Source organism: Scyliorhinus torazame, chromosome 21 (assembly GCF_047496885.1).
Source record: "Scyliorhinus torazame isolate Kashiwa2021f chromosome 21, sScyTor2.1, whole genome shotgun sequence".
Classification (NCBI taxonomy): Eukaryota; Metazoa; Chordata; class Chondrichthyes; order Carcharhiniformes; family Scyliorhinidae; genus Scyliorhinus; species Scyliorhinus torazame.
In genome coordinates, this window is record NC_092727.1 from 12,492,197 (window position 1) to 12,511,278 (window position 19,082).

General features: G+C 48.9%; 1 protein-coding gene across 3 annotated transcripts in view; it reads left to right on the forward strand.

Moving 5' to 3' along the window:
- Nucleotides 1-6,612: 6,612 nt before the first annotated feature.
- Nucleotides 6,613-19,082, forward strand: part of dscaml1 (Down syndrome cell adhesion molecule like 1) — a 692,721-nt gene continuing 680,251 nt past the window's right edge. For all 3 annotated transcript variants that reach the window (XM_072486516.1, XM_072486518.1, XM_072486519.1), the window contains exon 1: nt 6,613-6,751. In XM_072486516.1, coding sequence (XP_072342617.1) covers nt 6,709-6,751 — 43 coding nt within the window. In that variant the 5' untranslated portion in view covers nt 6,613-6,708. The remainder of the gene's footprint in view (nt 6,752-19,082) is intronic.

Here is a 19,082-nt window from a genome sequence, read left to right on the forward strand (position 1 = left end):
CCAGGACTGGAAGGAGGCCGGCAGCAGCCAAGGTACTTAAAGATTTTATGGAGCAGATGGGAGGTGTAGACCCGTGGAGATTTAGCAGACCTAGGAGTAAGGAGTTCTCGTTTTTCTCCTATGTCCATAAAGTCTACTCGCGAATAGACTTTTTTGTGCTGGGGAGGGCGTTGATCCCGAAGGTGAGGGGAACGGAGTATACGGCTATAGCCATTTCGGATCACGCTCCACACTGGGTAGACTTGGAGATAGGGGAGGAAACAGGAGGGCGCCCACCCTGGAGAATGGACATGGGACTAATGGCAGATGAGGGGGTGTGTCTAAGGGTGAGGGGGTGCATTGAAAAGTACTTGGAACTCAATGATAATGGGGAGGTCCAGGTGGGAGTGGTCTGGGAGGCGCTGAAGGCGGTGGTTAGAGGGGAGCTGATATCAATAAGGGCACATAAAGGGAAGCAGGAGAGTAAGGAACGGGAGCGGTTGCTGCAAGAACTTTTGAGGGTGGACAGACAATATGCGGAAGCACCGGAGGAGGGACTGTACAGGGAAAGGCAAAGGCTACATGTAGAATTTGACTTGCTGACTACGGGCACTGCAGAGGCACAATGGAGGAAGGCACAGGGTGTACAGTACGAATATGGGGAGAAGGCGAGCAGGTTGCTGGCACACCAATTGAGGAAAAGGGGAGCAGCGAGGGAAATAGGGGGAGTGAGGGATGAGGAAGGAGAGATGGAGCGGGGAGCGGAGAGAGTGAATGGAGTGTTCAAGACATTTTATAAAAAATTATATGAAGCTCAACCCCCGGATGGGAGGGAGAGAATGATGGGCTTTTTGGATCGGCTGGAATTTCCCAAGGTGGAAGAGCAGGAAAGGGTGGGACTGGGAGCACAGATCGAGGTAGAAGAAGTGGTGAAAGGAATTAGGAGCATGCAGGCGGGAAAGGCCCCGGGACCGGATGGATTCCCAGTCGAATTCTATAGAAAATATGTGGACTTGCTCACCCCGGTATTGACGAGGACCTTTAATGAGGCAAAGGAAAGGGGACAACTGCCCCCGACTATGTCTGAAGCAACGATATCGCTTCTCTTAAAGAAGGAAAAGGACCCGCTACAATGCGGGTCCTATAGACCTATTTCCCTCCTAAATGTAGATGCCAAGATCCTGGCCAAGGTAATGGCAATGAGAATAGAGGAATGTGTCCCGGGGGTGGTCCACGAGGACCAAACTGGGTTTGTGAAGGGGAGACAGCTGAACACGAATATACGGAGGCTGTTAGGGGTAATGATGATGGCCCCACCAGAGGGGGAAACGGAGATAGTAGTGGCGATGGATGCCGAGAAAGCATTTGATAGAGTGGAGTGGGATTATTTGTGGGAGGTGTTGAGGAGATTTGGTTTTGGAGAGGGGTATGTTAGATGGGTGCAGCTGTTGTATAGGGCCCCGATGGCGAGCGTGGTCACGAATGGATGGGGATCTGCATATTTTCGGCTCCATAGAGGGACAAGGCAGGGATGCCCTCTGTCCCCATTATTGTTTGCACTGGCGATTGAGCCCCTGGCGATAGCGTTGAGGGGTTCCAAGAAGTGGAGGGGAGTACTTAGAGGAGGAGAAGAACACCGGGTATCTTTGTATGCGGACGATTTGTTACTATATGTGGCAGACCCGGCGGAGGGGATGCCAGAAATAATGCGGATACTTGGGGAGTTTGGGGATTTTTCAGGGTATAAATTGAACATGGGGAAAAGTGAGTTGTTTGTGGTGCATCCAGGGGAGCAGAGTAGAGAAATAGAGGACCTACCGTTGAGGAAGGTAACAAGGGACTTTTGTTACCTGGGGATCCAGATAGCCAAGAATTGGGGCACATTGCATAGGTTAAATTTAACGCGGTTGGTGGAACAAATGGAGGAGGATTTCAAGAGATGGGATATGGTATCCCTGTCACTGGCAGGGAGGGTGCAGGCGGTTAAGATGGTGGCCCTCCCGAGATTCCTCTTTGTGTTTCAGTGCCTCCCGGTGGTGATCACGAAGGCTTTTTTTAAAAGGATTGAAAAGAGCATCATGGGTTTTGTGTGGGCCGGGAAGACCCCGAGAGTGAGGAAGGGATTCTTACAGCGTAGCAGGGATAGGGTGGGGCTGGCACTACCGAGCCTAAGTGAGTATTATTGGGCCGCTAATATTTCAATGGTGAGTGAGTGGATGGGAGAGGAGGAGGGAGCGGCGTGGAAGAGATTAGAGAGGGCGTCCTGTAGGGGGACTAGCCTACAGGCTATGGTGACAGCCCCATTGCCGTTCTCACCGAGGAACTACACCACAAGCCCGGTGGTGGTGGCTACACTGAAGATTTGGGGACAGTGGAGACGGCATAGGGGAAAGACTGGAGCCTTGGGGGGGGTCCCCGATAAGAAACAACCATAGTTTTGCCCCGGGGGGAATGGATGGGGGATATGGAATGTGGCAAAGAGCAGGAATAACGCAACTGAAAGATCTGTTTGTGGATGGGAAGTTCGCGAGTCTGGGAGCGCTGACCGAGAAATATGGGTTGCCCCAAGGGAATGCATTCAGGTATATGCAACTGAGGGCTTTTGCGAGGCAACAGGTGAGGGAATTACCGCAGCTCCCGACACAAGAGGTGCAGGACAGAGTGATCGCAAAGACATGGGTGGGGGATGGTAAGGTGTCAGATATATATAGGGAAATGAGGGACGAAGGGGAGACTATGGTAGATGAACTAAAAGGGAAATGGGAAGAAGAGCTGGGGGAGGAGATCGAGGAGGGGCTGTGGGCAGATGCCCTAAGCAGGGTAAACTCGTCGTCCTCGTGTGCCAGGCTAAGCCTGATTCAGTTTAAGGTATTACACAGGGTGCTCGAGAAGCCCAGCGAATCATACCCATATGTTTTGGTCATGCCCGGCACTACAGGGGTTTTGGATGGGGGTGACAAAGGTGCTTTCAAAAGTAGCGGGGGTCCGGGTCGAACCAAGCTGGGGATTGGCTATATTTGGGGTTGCACAAGAGCCGGGAGTGCAGGAGGCGAGAGAGGCCTTTGCGTCCCTAGTAACCCGGGGCAGGATATTGCTAATGTGGAAAGAAGCCAAGCCCCCGGGGGTGGAGGAACCAGAAGGACTCTCAGGGTTGTTAATATATACTGTATAATATGTATAGGTCGTTGCTACAGATAATTATATATTGGACTGTTAAATTATATTTTTGGAGAGTGTTACTTGTGATAAGGCAGTTGCCAATTAGGGTTAGTTTTCATTTTTGTTATTTATTCATTTTCTGTTTATAAAATAGGTCATTGTTATTTGTGTTGTTATAATATTGTGTAAAGGATGCACAATGTACTGTGATGGTTGACCAAAAATTTTCAATACTACACTCCTGTATGCTTGTGGCAAAACAGATTATTATTATTATGGTTGCCAACACCCACTTATGGCCTGGTAACTGAAGAGAGAGACTAACAGGGGCCAGGGAGGGGTTATTTCTATATATTCATTGTAGAAATTCAAACGATACTGTATAATCAATGATTAACAAATTTGCCAACATTATTCAGTGCATCTATTGCATCATAGCAATAAAAACATTACACCTAGCCCCGACTGAAAACATTGCAAGTGAACTTGTTTTGACCAATGTGTGCATTTAAAATATTTACTCTTTAAAATGACCAACACACCTCCCCAGTGAACTTCACTACTGCTGTGGAAGTCAGAATGGATAAAAATGGAAGTCCCTTTAAACAGGCCACTTTCCTGTTGCTCTGCTTCGTAACTAACTACCCTGGCAGAGAATAATATTATGTATTCACCCTGTTGAGTTGTTCATTTACAGCTAGAACACAAACGGAATGTGCTGGAATTATTCAGCAGGTCTGGCAGCGTCTGTGGAGAGAAGCAGAGTTAACGGCTGGGATTTCCTGCAAAATGGCGGACTTTCTGGCGGTGGAGGCAGCCAGTCATTGGCTGCGAGTGGGATCTTCCAGCCCCCCCTGGGGGGGGTCAGCTTCGACAGGACCGGAAGATCCTGCTGGCGGCAGAGGCGAGAAAATAAATAAATAAAATAAAAAATAATTGCTTATTGTCACAAGTAAGCTTCAATGAGGTTACTGTGAAAAGCCCCTAGTCGCCACATTCCGGCGCTTGTATGGGGAGGCCGGTACGGGAAATCATGCCTTCCAGTGGAATCATGTCTTCCAGTAGAATCGACTCGAAACATTAACTCTGGTCGCGGCTCCCCAGACCCCCAGCCGCACATTTCTTGGCTGAGCGCTGTCCGATTGCGGTGGGATTCGACTTCCCGCCACTTGTCAATGGAATTTCCCATTTTAACCACCCCACATCACCCGCAAAAGTGAATCACAATAACCAGGGAATTCCGGTCTCGATTTCTCCCTCCACAGATGCTGCCAGGCCTGCTGGGTATTTCCAGCACTCTCTGCTTTTATTTCATATTTCTGGCATTTGCAGTATTTTGCTTTTATTTTGTTCATTAACAGCTCCGGGATTTAGTTCTGATGGAATGGCCTGAGCACGGCCCAGGAAGGATAGACTTTCAAAAGAGACCCACTGCAGAATTAACCCGTTGTTAGCTGTAAATTCCCCTGTGAAGAATCCATTTTGAGTATTTAAAATCATAGAACCATAGAATTTACAGTGCGGAAAGAAGCCATTCGGTCCATCAAGTCTGCGCCAGCTCACCCAATCCCACACCTCCACCCTATTCCCGTAACCCCAACCAACCTTTTTGGACACTAAGGGCAATTCAGCATGGTCAATCCACCTAACCTGCACGTCTTTGGGCTGTGGGAGGAAACCGGAGCACCCGGAGGAAACCCACGCAGATACAGGGAGAACGTGCAGACTCCGCATAGATAGTGACCCAAGCCGGGAATGGAACCTGGAACCCTGGAGCTGTGAAGCAACTGTGCTAACCACTGTGCTATCGTGCTGCCCTCACTCGTGATGCTCTGACTCTCTATCCTGGCCTTGTTTGCATTGTTATTATGGCTTTTTGCCTCAAATTTGTATTGCAATCTGTTTGTTCTGCATTGTTACAGGGCGGGGAATAGAGGGAAGTAGATCCTTGGAAAATAGGTGACAGGTTTAGATAAAGGATCTGGATCGGCGCAGGCTGGGAGGGCCGAAGGGCCTGTTCCTGTGCTGTAATTTTCTTTGTCCTTTGTTAAAATTTGGTCTGAATAAAATAGTAATTTCATAGCATGCCCTTGTCCCCATGCAAATCCTCGGATTCATTCACTTCTTTTGGGAGCTTGGGAATGGGTATATGTTTTATATACAGATAGCGAGACCTTCTGCTCTGTCTGAGAGGGTAGTGGAGGGTGATTCAGCTGTAACTTTCCAAATGGAACTGGACAAATGCACAATGGAGAAATATTTACAGAGCTCTTCTCTCTCAGACTAACTGGGTAACCCTTTCAAAGAGCCGGCATGGTCACTGTGGGCCGAATGGCCTTCTTCAGTGCTGTATCATGCCAACGTTCTGCTCGAGTGCAGTGAAATGTTGTTTAAATGAATTCACAGACGCACAATTGACTGTTAGCATGAACCAAATGGCCAGCAGAGGGAGTCCACACACACCAGTCACGAATGAGAAACTTTTTGAAAACTTTCTAACTTCTGTCTGGTCACCAGGTCAAGTCCATCCAGTCGACACTCAGCTAAGCTATCCAATTTTAGTGGGCCTTTTAAATTCGGTGCCTTTAATAAATATATATATGCATCATTCTTAAATAAATAAGTGGTTCATTCTTGCCCTTTGCCACACTATTGAGGCTGATTTCTGGGTGATTTGAGGGCAGGTCACTCACAACTCCACCCTGCACAGAGCTGTATCAGCGATAGTTACATTCTGATGATCTCTGTTTCTAACATTGGTTTCCTTTCGAATAAGTTGGGGGGGGGGGGGGGAATGTTTCACCTAATCGCTTCTTTTGTCAAATGTTTATCCTGCCCTGTGATCCCCCCCCCCCCCCCCCCCCCCACCACCACCTGTCCAGTTGCTCTGAAATCCGGGCCATTTAAAATGAACATCTCCCCCAAAAAAACAGGTTCCCTACCCCCCAACTCTCGGTTCACGATCTTTGGCCCCAGCCGAATTTGGGGAGTCGCCTTTGCCTTTTTCATGATCTTTGCTGGTGGCATCTCACTTGAGTTCTTGCTATTAATGACGATTTCAATCCCATTTAATTTTGGACGATCTGACAGCGTGAGTTGGTACGGATTCGCTGTCATAGAAAACAGTGTGTTAAAATCCTGATGGGGTTCAAGCTCGGATTGTGCAGCAGGATGCTGTGTGTGTGTGTAGTTAACGAATTTCTCTACCTTGTCAGTATTCCTCCTAACCCAATTCTCATTGCTCCCTTACAGAGGGTGCATTGTGCAAAAATTTCGCATGTTATTTGATTTTAAAAAAAAATAAACAGAAGATGTGTGTGTTGTCAGATGGTGCACACACAGCCTGTGCTGTAGCTGTTGTGTGTGTTGTGTTATCTCCAGATTTCTGTGAGCTGGGCGGGGCGACATGGCTCTTCCCACCTTGCCAGCTCAAGCTTGGCTTTGGGAAACCGCTACTGCCTTTCACCTCGCAGACTCCAGCAACCAAAGCGAGGAATCAGAGCTCTCTTTCTCTCCACCACACTGAGATATAAGACACACACACACAGGGAAATAGGTGCTGTTTATGGCATGTGGCTGATTACTTTAATCCTGCTGTATTCTTTAACTCGAGGTATGTCCAATATCTTTTCAAACGGCTGAAATAATAATGCAACTAGATTTGTGTAATTGCTGTTTAAGAGGCGCAACAAATATGGATCTGTCCTGTTGATTAGAATCTTTAAGCCAATTGTTCTGTTTGACGCCAGGAAAAATCTAGATAAGATTCCGAGCTGGGGGGGGGGGGGGGGGGGGGGATTTGGGTTGATAATTTTTTTTAAAAATGAGTTTTAGATATGGAGCTCATACTATACAAGCTGTGTTCCGCTTACATATCTTCAGAATGTTAACCAGACCCAAGTATTTTACACCATTTACTTTTAACATTGGGCGATTTAGGGCTGGTTGTATCGATTTGGAAAAGGAAAGTAACATGTGTAATGTAGCGACCGGGTACAGATTTCATTTAACATCAGTCAGAATGTTGCAATTAAAACATTGCCTCTTGCCATTATCACAAGGGCATGGTATCGATAGCGGCATCAGTTTGGGGGTGGGGGTGGAAAATAGATGCATCGGGTTTTTAAATTTCATTCGTGTGCACGGAGATTGAATGGAATGAATTTCTTTCACTCGAATCGCCCTGTCGTGTTATACCCCCCCCCCCCCTCCTTATTGTGTTCCCTGTTAAAGAGGGAAGAGCTAGGTGGTCAGGGTCCTGGGCAGACTTTGTTACCCCCTTACCCCCTTCACCACCCACTCCTCTTGTCCCCACCCCTCCTCCCCTCTCCCTTCCCCTTGTCCCCACCCCTCCCCCCTTGGTCCCTCTCTCCCTCCCCTTGTCCTCTCCCCTCCTTCTACTGGCCCCCTCTCCCCCTTCCCCTCATCCTCTATCCCATCCCCTTGTCCCCACCCATCCTCCCCTTGTCCCCCCCTCCCCTTGTCCCCTCTCCCCCCTTGTCCCCTCCCCTTCCCCTTGGCCCCCCTCCCCTTGTCCCCTCTCCCCTTGGCCCATGTCCCCTTGTCCCCTCCCCTAGCCCCTCTCCCCTTGCTCCCTCTCCCCTTGTCCCCCTCCCCTTGTCCCCTCTCCCCCTCCCCTTGTCCCCTCACCCCCCTCCCCTTGTCCCATCCCCCTGTCCCCTCCCCTTCCCCTTGTCCACTCTCCCCCTTATCCCCCTCCCCTTGTCCCCCCCTTATCCCCTCCCCCTTGTCCCCTTCCCCTTGTGCCCTCTCCCCTTCCCCTTGACCTCCCTCCCTTTGTCCCCCCCTCCCCTTGTCACCCCTCCCCTCTCCCCGTGTATCCTCCCCTTGTCCCCTCTTCCCTTGTCCTCCCTCCCCTTATCCCCTCTCCCCTCGTCCCCCTCTCCCCTCCCCTTGTGCCCTCTCCCCTTCCCCTTGACCCCCCCTCCCTTTGTCCCCCCCTCCCCTTGTCCCCCCCTCCCCTCTCCCCGTGTACCCTCCCCTTATCCCCTCTCCCTTTGTCCCCCTTCCCCTTGCCCCCCCTCCCCTTGTCCCCCTTCCCCTTGTCCCCTCTCCCCTTGTCCCTCTCCCCTTGTCCCCTCTCCCCTGGTCCACTCTCCCCCTCCCCTTGTCCCCCTTCCCCTTGTCCCCTCTCCCCGTGCCCCCTCACCCCTTGTCCCTCTCCCCTTGTCCCCTCTCTCCCTCCCCTTGTCCCCTCTCCCCTTGCCCCCTCTTCCCCTCCCTTGTGCCCTCTCCCCTCCCCTTGTCCCCCCTCCCCCTCCCCTTGCCCCCTCTTCCCCTCCCTTTTCCCCACTCCCCTCCCCTTGTCCCCTCTCCCCCTCCCCTTGTCCCCTCTCCCCTTGCCCCCCCCTCTTCCCCTCCCTTGTCCCCTCTCCCCTCCCCTTGTCCCCCTCTCCCCCTCCCCTTGTCCCCTCTCCCCCCTCCCCCTTGTCCCCTCTCCCCTTGCCCCCTCTTCCCCTCCCCTTGCCCCCTCTTCCCCTGCCCTTGTCCCCGCTCCCCCTGCCCTTGTCCCCCTCTCCCCTCCCCTGTCCCTCTCTCTCCTTGTCCCCCTCCCCTTGTCCCCTCTCCCCTCCCCTGTTCCTCTCTCCCCTTGTCCCCTCTCCCTTCCCCAGCCCGAGCCGGGGCCGGCCCCGGGGCGCGTGGGGGGGGGGGGGGGGGGGGGTTGGGATTCTCCTGTGAAATTGCTCCCGGTGATATTACCCTCGGTGACGAGCCCCCGAGTCTCTCTCTGCAACCCCCCCCCCCCCCTTCACTCCGGCTCCAGCGCCCTTTTGCTTTTGGGCAAAGCGAGGTGGTTACCGAGAGCCCCGTCTGCAAAGTCTCAACCGAAGCGGGTAATGTAACCGGGCTGAAATCAGACACCAAATGCCTCTTGAGTTATTAGGAATTGCCGCAACGTGCTGAGCAATGGAAATATTTGCACCCTCTCTGCCTGAGAGAGTCCAGGGCTCGGAGAGGATTAAACAATGCGAGCGCTTTGCGGGGCACCATTGAAATGATGCTTGTGTCCTTGCTAACATCCCCAGACATATCTGACCCCCCGGCTCTGTTCCATTGTGTAGAATTGACACCAGATGGAGGGGGGGGGGGGGGTAGATTGATTAATTTTACTTTCTGAACCCCCTTTGTGAAAGTCATGCAATTGGATCAGATTCATCAGGCGTTCGATCTGAAGTGTGTCACCAATCACACAGCCTTCACAACCAGCACAATCCTTATCTCCATATCATTTGACAGGCGTATTCCTTAAAAATAACTTCCCCCCCCCCCCCCCCGAAAAAACCTTCAATTTCACTATAAGGAAATAATAGATATCGACAAAAAGTGAAATTGACTGGAATATTTGCTCCTGTTCTTTGTTTCAGCCCCCCCCCCCCTCCACACACACACACAAGACTGTGACCCCCCCCCCCCCCCCCTCTCTCTCAGTCATTGCCCACCTTGCCCCCTCGCACTGAAACAATCCAGGACAATGTGCCCGCACGTGTAGTGTGGCATCAGCCCGTTAGTTTCCCTCCAGCTGCTGGGAGCTATCCCCACACTGGGCTGGACCACAAGCCTCCGCCGCCCCCCATCCCAGGTGACAGGTCGAGATCGGTAGCGAAAAGAAAAATGATTGATTTATTTTCGTTTTAAGAAACTGAAGTGACCACCCCGCCCCCCCCCCCCCCCAACCCCCCAGTGAGAACGTGTCACGGTAGACCTGGGGCTTTATTTCACACAGTCAGATGTGAAATGGGCAAATCCTTCATTCTCACCAAAACCCTCACCAGTGTGTTCCTCAGTAAATTCACCGTTCAATGTATAAATTATAAATGTCGGTTTCTACTCCAATTCCATTTTATACCGAATTTCTTATTGATCCGAATGTAAAATTGACTCAATTCCAAGTGATTCAGGTCTCAGGGTGGGGAGGGGGGGGGGGGGGGCGATTGGACATGAGTACATATTAAATCAAGTATCATTGCTTTCTATTTTTTATGGGGTGCGGGTGTCACTTGCAAAGTGCCCATCCCTAATTGCCCTTGAACCCAGTGGCTCTCTGGACCATTTCAGGAGGCGGTAAAGGGCAGAACATTGGGTCTGGAGTCAGATATTGGGCCAGACAGGGTGAGGAGGGCAGATTTCCTTTCTGTCAATGGATGGGCTTTTACCACAATCGATGCTGGTTTCATAGTCACCATTCCTAAGGGTAGATTTCGATTCCAGATTTTATTTGTTAATTAATTGCGTTTAAATCTCGCCAGCTGCCATGCTGGGATTTGAACCTGTGTCCCAGGAGCATTGAGCTGCGCCTCTGGATTACTAGTTCAGTGACATAAGTGCATACATCAATGTCACAACACACCTCCTCGTTCCCTCTCCCTGCTCACCCCCGCCACCACAACCAAAGTGGCTTACTTTACAATAGTTATCCCAATTTCCAATGTTCAGCTACTGGAGTTCAAATGTTGTAAACTCTGTGAGCCACCATTAAATGTTTCAAATGTAAAACTACCTTTTTAAAAATAATAATGATTGTTACAATTAAATGTACCACTCTGAGAAGTATATAAAGTACTGAATGATGGATAATCAATGGCCTCAATTAAACTATCCCTTTGTAAACAGTAGGTTTAAAAGGCTGCTCTTTAAACACACATGTATATCACAAGGGCAGCATGGTGGCACAGTGTGCCAGCACCAGGGACCTGGGTTCGATTCCGGCCTCGGGTGACTGTGGAGTTTGCACGTTCTCCCCATGCCTGTGTGGGTTTCCTCCGGTTTCCTCCCACAGCCCAAAGATGTGCAGGTTAGGTGGACTGGTCACACTGACTTGCCCCTTAGTGTCCAAAGATTTCCAGGTTAGGTGGATTGACCATGCTAAAATTGCCCCTTAGTGTCCAAAGGTTAGGTGTGGTTACGGGGATAGGGCGGCGGGGGGGGGGGGGGGGGGGGGGGGACAGTGTGCTCTTTCGGAGGGTCAGTGCAGACTTGGTGGGCTGAATGGCCTCCTTCTGCCCTGTCGGGATTCTAAGATTCTGGTGAAGAAGGAGCAAGATGGAGTTTGTGCAAATCAGCATCTATAGTTTTACCTGATTTACAATGAACTGGGGAGATGATTATAATAGTTAAACACATAGACCAATAAACTCCCCCTCCACCAAATATTTATTGATTCAAATGTTTTTCTGTGCAATGTATTTTTCCGACCAGTTGGTACACAGGCCCTGGGGATGAAAAAAACAGAGCATGCTGATACCCTCTGGGGAATCCCCTTCTGGTAGATAATTGAATGGAGGACTTTCCGACCGTCTTCCCCTCCATTGATGTTCCTGTTTAGAAATATGGCCACAAACCAGTGTGACGTAACCAGATAGTCATCTGGAAATTTATCACAGATCCTCTCATATGTATGGCTTTTTTTTTGCATCCATAGAGTACAGCACTTGAATTAATTTCATTATGAACTAGGCGAGAATCAAAATGCTTGTTTCTTTGCTGAGAAAGATTAATTTTATTTTTGGAAACAGCATAATGATAAATATTATGTTGGTTGGGATCAAGAGTTGGTATGGAAGTGTCTGGGATGTGAGGGAGGTGAAATAATGGAATCTAGTGTAAACATTGGAGCTGAAATCCTATGGGCTAATTTCCACACCTTGTGTGACCAACCTAAGAACACTGAAGCACACAAACAAATCACCAAGGGGACGTGAAGCCTAGTGGCGAAATATTTTTCCAACAGAAAAACACTCAATACCGTAGGAAAATCATAAATATTTTAAAATAATAATTCCTCTGGGTTTTTGGTGACACGATTGGTATATTTTACCCATCCCTCATTTTCCTGGTTTGCGGACTGTGCCGTGAAAGTGCCCTTGCCGGTTTCAAGTACGACCACGTGGCTGGCTAAGTCACTTCAGAGGGAAATTAAAGCAAATTTCTGCAGATAAGAGCATAAGACATGGGAGCGTAATTAGGCCACTCGGCCCATCGTGTCTGCTCCGCCATTCACTCATGGCTGATATTTTTCTCATCCCCATTCTTCTGCCTTCTCCCCATAAACCCTGATCCCCTTATTAATCAAGAGCCTATCTATCTCTGTCTTTTTTTTAACTTTAGAATACCCAATTATTTTTTTCCAATTAAGGAGCAATTTAGCATGTCCAATCCACCTACCCTGCACATCTTTGGGTTGTGGGGGCGAAACCCACACAAACACGGGGAGAATGTGCAAACTCCACACGGACAGTGACCCAGAGCCGGGATCGAACCTGGGACCTCAGGGCCGTAGGCAGCAGTGCTAACAACTGTGCCACCGTGCAGCCACATTTATCATGTCTTAAAGCCACTCAGTAATTTGGCCTCCACAGCCTTCTGCGGCAATGAGTTCCACAGATTCACCACCCTCTGGCTGAAGAAACGCCTCCTAATCTCTGTTTTAAAGGATCGTCCCTTTAGTCTGAAATGGTGTCCTCTGGTTCTAGTTTTTCCTACAAGTGGAAACATTCTCTCCACATCCACTCTATCCAGACCTCGCAGTGTCCTGTAAGTTTCAATAAGATCCCCCCTCATCCTTTTAATCTCCAACGAGTACAGACCCAGAGTCCTCAACTGTTCCTCATACGACAAGCTGTTCATCCTGGAATCTGAAAGAAAAACAGAAAATATTGGTCAATCTCAGCAGGTCTTTTTTTTTTTATTCTCCTCCTTTTTCACATTTTTTCCCACATTTACATCCATCAACAATAAACAATAATCAGCAAGATATGTCAGTCCCCATAATAACAACGATCCCATCTACCCACCAACCCCCGAACCTCAACCCGCATGTTTACATAAACAAATGACAAAAAGGAACCAGGGATTACCCATAGTCACCCTTAATCTACACGGCTCTCCACCCCCCCACCTACCCCCCCCAACCGCAGGTCTCCAGCTCCTCCCGTCCACTGCCTCTTGTAAAACCCCTCCTCCCAACCTCGGTTCCTTCCCCCCAACTTTCCACCCCAGCTAGACCACTCGGACCCTGTTCTGCCAGGCTCCGATGGCCGCAGCCCCTCCCCCCACCTCACTCCCGTTCACTGGCCGGCTTAAACCGGCCAGCGTGGGGGCCCCCGCCCGGGTCCCTTTCCCCCTTGCCCGGCCCTAGGAAAGCCCAACGATCCCCTTTTAGCACACAAACCCCGTATATCCACCTACACCCCAAAGAACTCTCATTTCGAGTGAAAGTCCCGCCCCTTCCCTTGTCCAAATATATACCACATTGGCTCCTTTAATCTCTACACCCACGCGCAGTGATACAAAAAAGAAGAAAATACAGTCATGAGGTTACATCGGCACATGGCCATTCCTCAATTTGTCAGTTCTGCCACAGTCCTTCTGCTTTCGCAAACTCCTCCGCTGCTTCCGCCGTTCCAAAATAAAAGTCCCTGAGCGTGTAAGTCACCCTCAGCTTCGCTGGATATACAATGCCGCACCGCACCTTGCTAATGTACAGTGCCCGCTTCACCCGGTTGAAGGCAGCCCGCCTCCTTGCCAGCTCCACCGTAAAGTCCTGGTATACACGTATACCAGCTCCAGCCCACTGCACCACCCGCTTCTGCTTGGCCCAGTTCAGGACCTTCTCCTTCACCCTGTACCTATGGAAGCACAGAGTCACTGCCCTTGGCGGCTCACTCGCCTTTGGTACAGGCCTCCACGACCGATGAGCCCGATCCAGTTCATATCGGGAGGGATCCTCCCCCTCCCCCAATAGTTTTGCCAGCACCGCGGCAAAATACTCAGTCGGCTTCGGTCCTTCAACTCCTTCGGGCAGCCCCACAATCCTCAAATTCTGTCGCCTGGATCTGTTTTCCAGGTCTTCCATTTTTCCTCGCAGATCCTTGTTAGTATCCATCACCTTCCGCATCCCTTTCCCCATCGAGGCAAGCTGATCACCGTGCTGCAATAACGTCTTCTCCACTTCCTTCAGCGCCTCCCCTTGCTCTCGCACCTCCGCCACTGCGCTCGCCACCTCCATCCTCACCGGGGAAACCGCCTCCTCCACCAGCACACTCAAAACCTCCCTCATCTCCTTCCTCACCGTCTCCATGCATTTCGCAATTTGCGCCAACTGCTTTTCAAATTCCGCAGCCATCACCGTGGTTATTTCTTCAGCCGTAAGCAGTGCGGCCTTCCCTGGTGCTCCAGCCTCCATTTTTCCTGGTGACCCCGCGGCGACCTTTCCACTCCCCGACGGACATCCAGCTGTTTTTTTCCCGGCCGTTTTCTTGCTCACCCTCGACATTTTTCTTTGTTCTTTTTTTCCTCCTGTGTCTTCACTGTGCCTCCTCCGTGCCTTCTCCCTGCTTCTGCCGCCTCCGCGGACCCTGGGACCGGGCTTAAAGCCCCGAAAATGCCATTGCCGAACGGGCAATCTCAGCAGGTCTGACAGCCTCTGTAGAGAGAAGGGAGCCAACGGTTCGAGTCTGAAAGACTCTTTGTCAGAGGAATGTTAAGAATGAACCATGCTGGTGCGGGATTGGCATCTCGGAACGCCAGTCTGTGTCAGGATGTCAGGTTCCTTCCCTAAAGGAGAATGTTTAAAATTGAGATGTTATGACAATCCAGCAACCTCATGGACACTGTTATTGATACCAGTGTTTATTTAAATTGAATTAAGGGTGCACGTGGCGCAGTGGTTGTCACTGGGACTGCAGCACTGAGGACCCAGGTTCGAATCCTGGCCCTGGGTCACTGTCCGTGTGGAGTTTGCACATTCTCCCCATGACTCTTTGACAAAGAGTCATTGGACTTGATACGTTAGCTCTTTTCTCTCCCTACAGATGCTGCCAGACTTGCTGAGGTTTTCCAGCATTTTCTCTTTCGTTCGAGGATGCAACTGGACACACCTGCAAACTAATAGGATCATGGGTGTAAATTGCATGGTTCCGAGGCTCCACCCCATTTATCTCAACAGCCCTTGAAGCTAAAGGATTGGATATTTCTGCCTTCTACCTGCGCTTGTGTCAGGCTGCTCGTGTGCTTATCAAAGAGGAACTATTTTCAAGAGCAGCTGGACCAAAAGCTGGTTGAAGTGCAAGATGTTGGGAGGTCGGGTCAACACTACCAACTCAGTGGGTTTTGGGGCAGCACGGTGGCGTAGTGGTTAGCACTGCAGCCTCACGGCGCCGAGATCCCAGATTCGATTCCTGCTCTGGGTCACTGTCCGTGTGGAGTTTGCACATCCTCCCCGTGTTTGCGTGGGTTTCACCCCCACAACCCAAAAATGTGCAGGGTAGGTGGATTGGCCGCGCTAAATTGCCCCTTGATTGGAAAAAATAATTGGGTACGCTAAATTTTAATTAAAAAAAAAAGATATGGGTTGGGCTAACTGGTGAGCTAATAGAACTGGAGCCTTGCGAGACCTGAAGAAGCAGACAGGGCTGTTGAAGTTGATTCACTGGAGCATGGGGAGCTAGTTTACTTTGGAAGTGGTGTGGTGGAGCACTTAATTAGTTCCTTCTCTGATTTTCTGCTCAAAGTTACTTTCAGTACCTTCAGTTGGATGTCTCCGCATTTAGGTGGCCTATTTTGGTATATTATAGAATCATGGAATCCCTACAGTGCAGAAGGAGGCCAGTCAGCCCATTGAGTCTGCACTGGCCCTCTGAGAGAGAGCTCTACCTAGGCCTGCTCCACTATCCCCATACCACAACCAACCTTTGGATGCTGAGGGGCAATTTAGCATGGCCAATCCACCTAACCTGCCACCTTTTCCTGGGCCCTCCCATCGGTGGGTGGGTGAACCAGCTGCTGTCAGCCCTGATTTCATTTGTAGATAAATAAGGAAAGATCCACCTGGAAGCTGTTCCTTGGAGGAAAGATGGACACAAGAATGCTAACTATTTTCAACAAGTTGGAAGGACAAAGGAATAATGCCCATATCATTGAAGGTTATTATTTCTCTTTGTAAAGATCTATGTTCATTTGTTTAGGTTTGCCTGTTTAGAGGCCGTGATGGTTTGAGAATTTGGGTGCGCCGGGTCCACGGTGCTGTGAGGCAGCAGTGCCAACCACTGTGCCACTGTGCTGCCCTAACTGCACATTCATAATAGTTTTTTCTGATCTGCTATGGAATCCATCCAACAATATAATAATAATCTAATTATTGTCACAAGTAGGCTGACATTAACACTGCAATGAAGTTACTGTGAAAAGCCCCTCGTCGCCACATTCCGGCACCTCTTCGGGTACACAGAGAGAGAATTTAGAATGTCCAATTCACCTACCAAGCAGGTCTTTTGGGACTTGTGGGAGGAAACTGGAGCACTCGGAGGAATCCCTCGCAGACACAGGAAGAACGTGCAGACTCCGCACAGACCCAAGCGGGAATTGAACCAGGGACGCTGGTGCTGTGAAGCAACACTGCTAACCAATGTGCTACTATGCCGCCCTACCATATTGCCCCAATATGAATGGGGCAATTCTGTAAGAACTAGACCCCTGAGCAAAGATGCAGCACCCGACTCTCACCATGGTGATTGCGTTTATAAATACCCTTGAAGAATAATATGTAAGGGTGAGACCCTGGGTCCTCAGTATTTGTGCAAGGAAGGCTCGTATTATGTATTTCACAGTTAGTAATGATAAAAATGTCTTAATAAGAGGGCTTATGAACCATTAATCATTCAAGAAGTTGATAGAGAAACTATTTCCTAGGTGGGAGAATCTTTAAATTTCGAGCTAGGCCATCCATCAGTGATGCTAGGAAGGACTTCTTCACACAGCGGGTAGTGGAAATCTGGAACTCCCTCCCCCAATAAAGCAGTAGCTGCTGGGGACAAGGTGTGGAGGTGATGGGGATGGGTGGGAGTGTTGTTGGGGCTGATGTAAATTTCAAAACCGAGATTGATGTATTTTTGTTTGGCAAGGACATTAAGGGTTGTGGAATGAAGGTGGCTGGTTGTAGTTAAGTTGCACGATCTAATTGAATGGTGGAAGAGTCTCAAAGGGTTGAATGGCTTACTCTTGTTCCTCTGTTCTTATCTAGCATTTGAATTCTCACTGCTTCCAGGCAAATCTAAATGAGTAAACACAGAGTGCTCTGGTAAAAGAAATCACACATATTCATGATAATTGTCTCTTCAGTTGCCATTTGTGGGTTAGTTTCCCTTCATCAATAATCTATGCTTACAGAGCAGACCATACCTGTATCAATGCAAGTAGTCTGAGATGCAAGTCCATAGTCCAATGACTTATGGCTGAAATGGAAGCTCATGGGACATAAGATAAAGTTGTAAATTGGATTTTTAATTGGATAGATAATGGAAAACAGACGGTAGTTATTATTGATGAAGATTCTAATTGGACGGCTGTGATTGACAGAGTCCCACAGGGATTCATTCCGAACCCTTGTTGTACATAACAGGGACATTGCTGGGGGTTATTGCAATTGGAATGTTTGTGAATTACAATAAGTGCTGTGGGAAAGTGAAGCTTTTGACGAAAATGACGCAGTGATATTGTTCAAGAGAAATTCAGAGGCCCTGAACGACTGGGTGGATGACTGGAGAGTGTCATTTAATATTGAGAAATGTAAGGTAATTCATTTTTTAAAAACATTAATTTAGAGTACCCAATTAATATTTTCCAATTAAGGGGCAATTTAGCATAGCCAATCCACCTACCCTGCACATCTTTGGGTTGTGGGGGCGAAACCCACGCAAACACGGGGAGAACGTGCAAGCTCCACATGGACAGTGACCCAGAGCTGGGATCGAACCTGGGACCTCAGCGCCGTGAGGAAGCAATGCTAACCACTGTGCCACCGTGCTGCACCTATACGGTAATTCATAAGGCAAGTCTAGTTAGGGTGTGTTGCCCAAATATTGAAACCACTGTGTTGCATCCCAGTAGTTGGCCCAGCTAATATAAACTCAGAGTAGATGTCTATTCTACATAGATACCCTGATGAGGCCATGCTACAATTTTGAGTCATGACAGGAGATGAGAAAGTGTAGTCCAAACAATTTATTTAAAATTTCTCAATGAAATGAAAACCGCTTATTGTCACAAGTAGGCTTCAAATGAAGTTACTGTGAAAAGCCCCTAGTCGCCACATTCCGGCACCTGTTCGGGGAGGCTGTTACAGGAATTGAACCGTGCTGCTGGCCTGCCTTGGTCTGCTTTCAAAGCCAGCGATTTAGCCCTGTGCTAAACAGCCCCTAAAAGCAAAGGACATGGCATTATTTTCACGCTGGGTGTCATTGTAATATAAATAAACTAACTAAGAATTAGGCTGTAATTTGAGTATCTTCTTTTGAAGATAAGTTAATATTGAAATACACTTGGCAGCTCCTGCAGTGAATGCGGATCTATTCAAAACAAGGGGGAAAGTCATTTAATTCAACAAGATTCAAAGGGATATAATCTTGGTAACTGGGTATTTGGATAAATAGTATATTCACTGGTTTAGGAGATGAATCAAAATGAATAGCTTTTTGAAAAAAATGATGTGTCACCAAGGCTAGGGGTGCCAATGCTTTGGATGGTCTAGTTAGCTTCAGAGTAAGCTTACTTTACTCTGCCTGAACAATGTGTCAAAGCACCAAATTCAAGATAATACTGTACAGAGTAAATGTGTCATTTTTTCATTTACTGTACCAGTCATTCTGTGGTACCTGTATGTGTGATTGTCGCATTATGGGTAGTTTTGACTCCTAGCCCACTCAGACCTTGATCAAGACCATTCCAAGGCATTCTCAGCAATGGCCTTTTCTTGTTCCTGTATTCTTGAAGACCGTAACCTGATGTGAAAACTCATTACTAATGATAACGGACACGTACTGAATTTAAGAATCAAATGAAATTGATGGAGTCTTCCTTGTTTATAGTTCTTGCGTATTAGGAAATGGTGATGGCTGGTAGTGCAGTGAGTTACAACATGCAAACGTGGT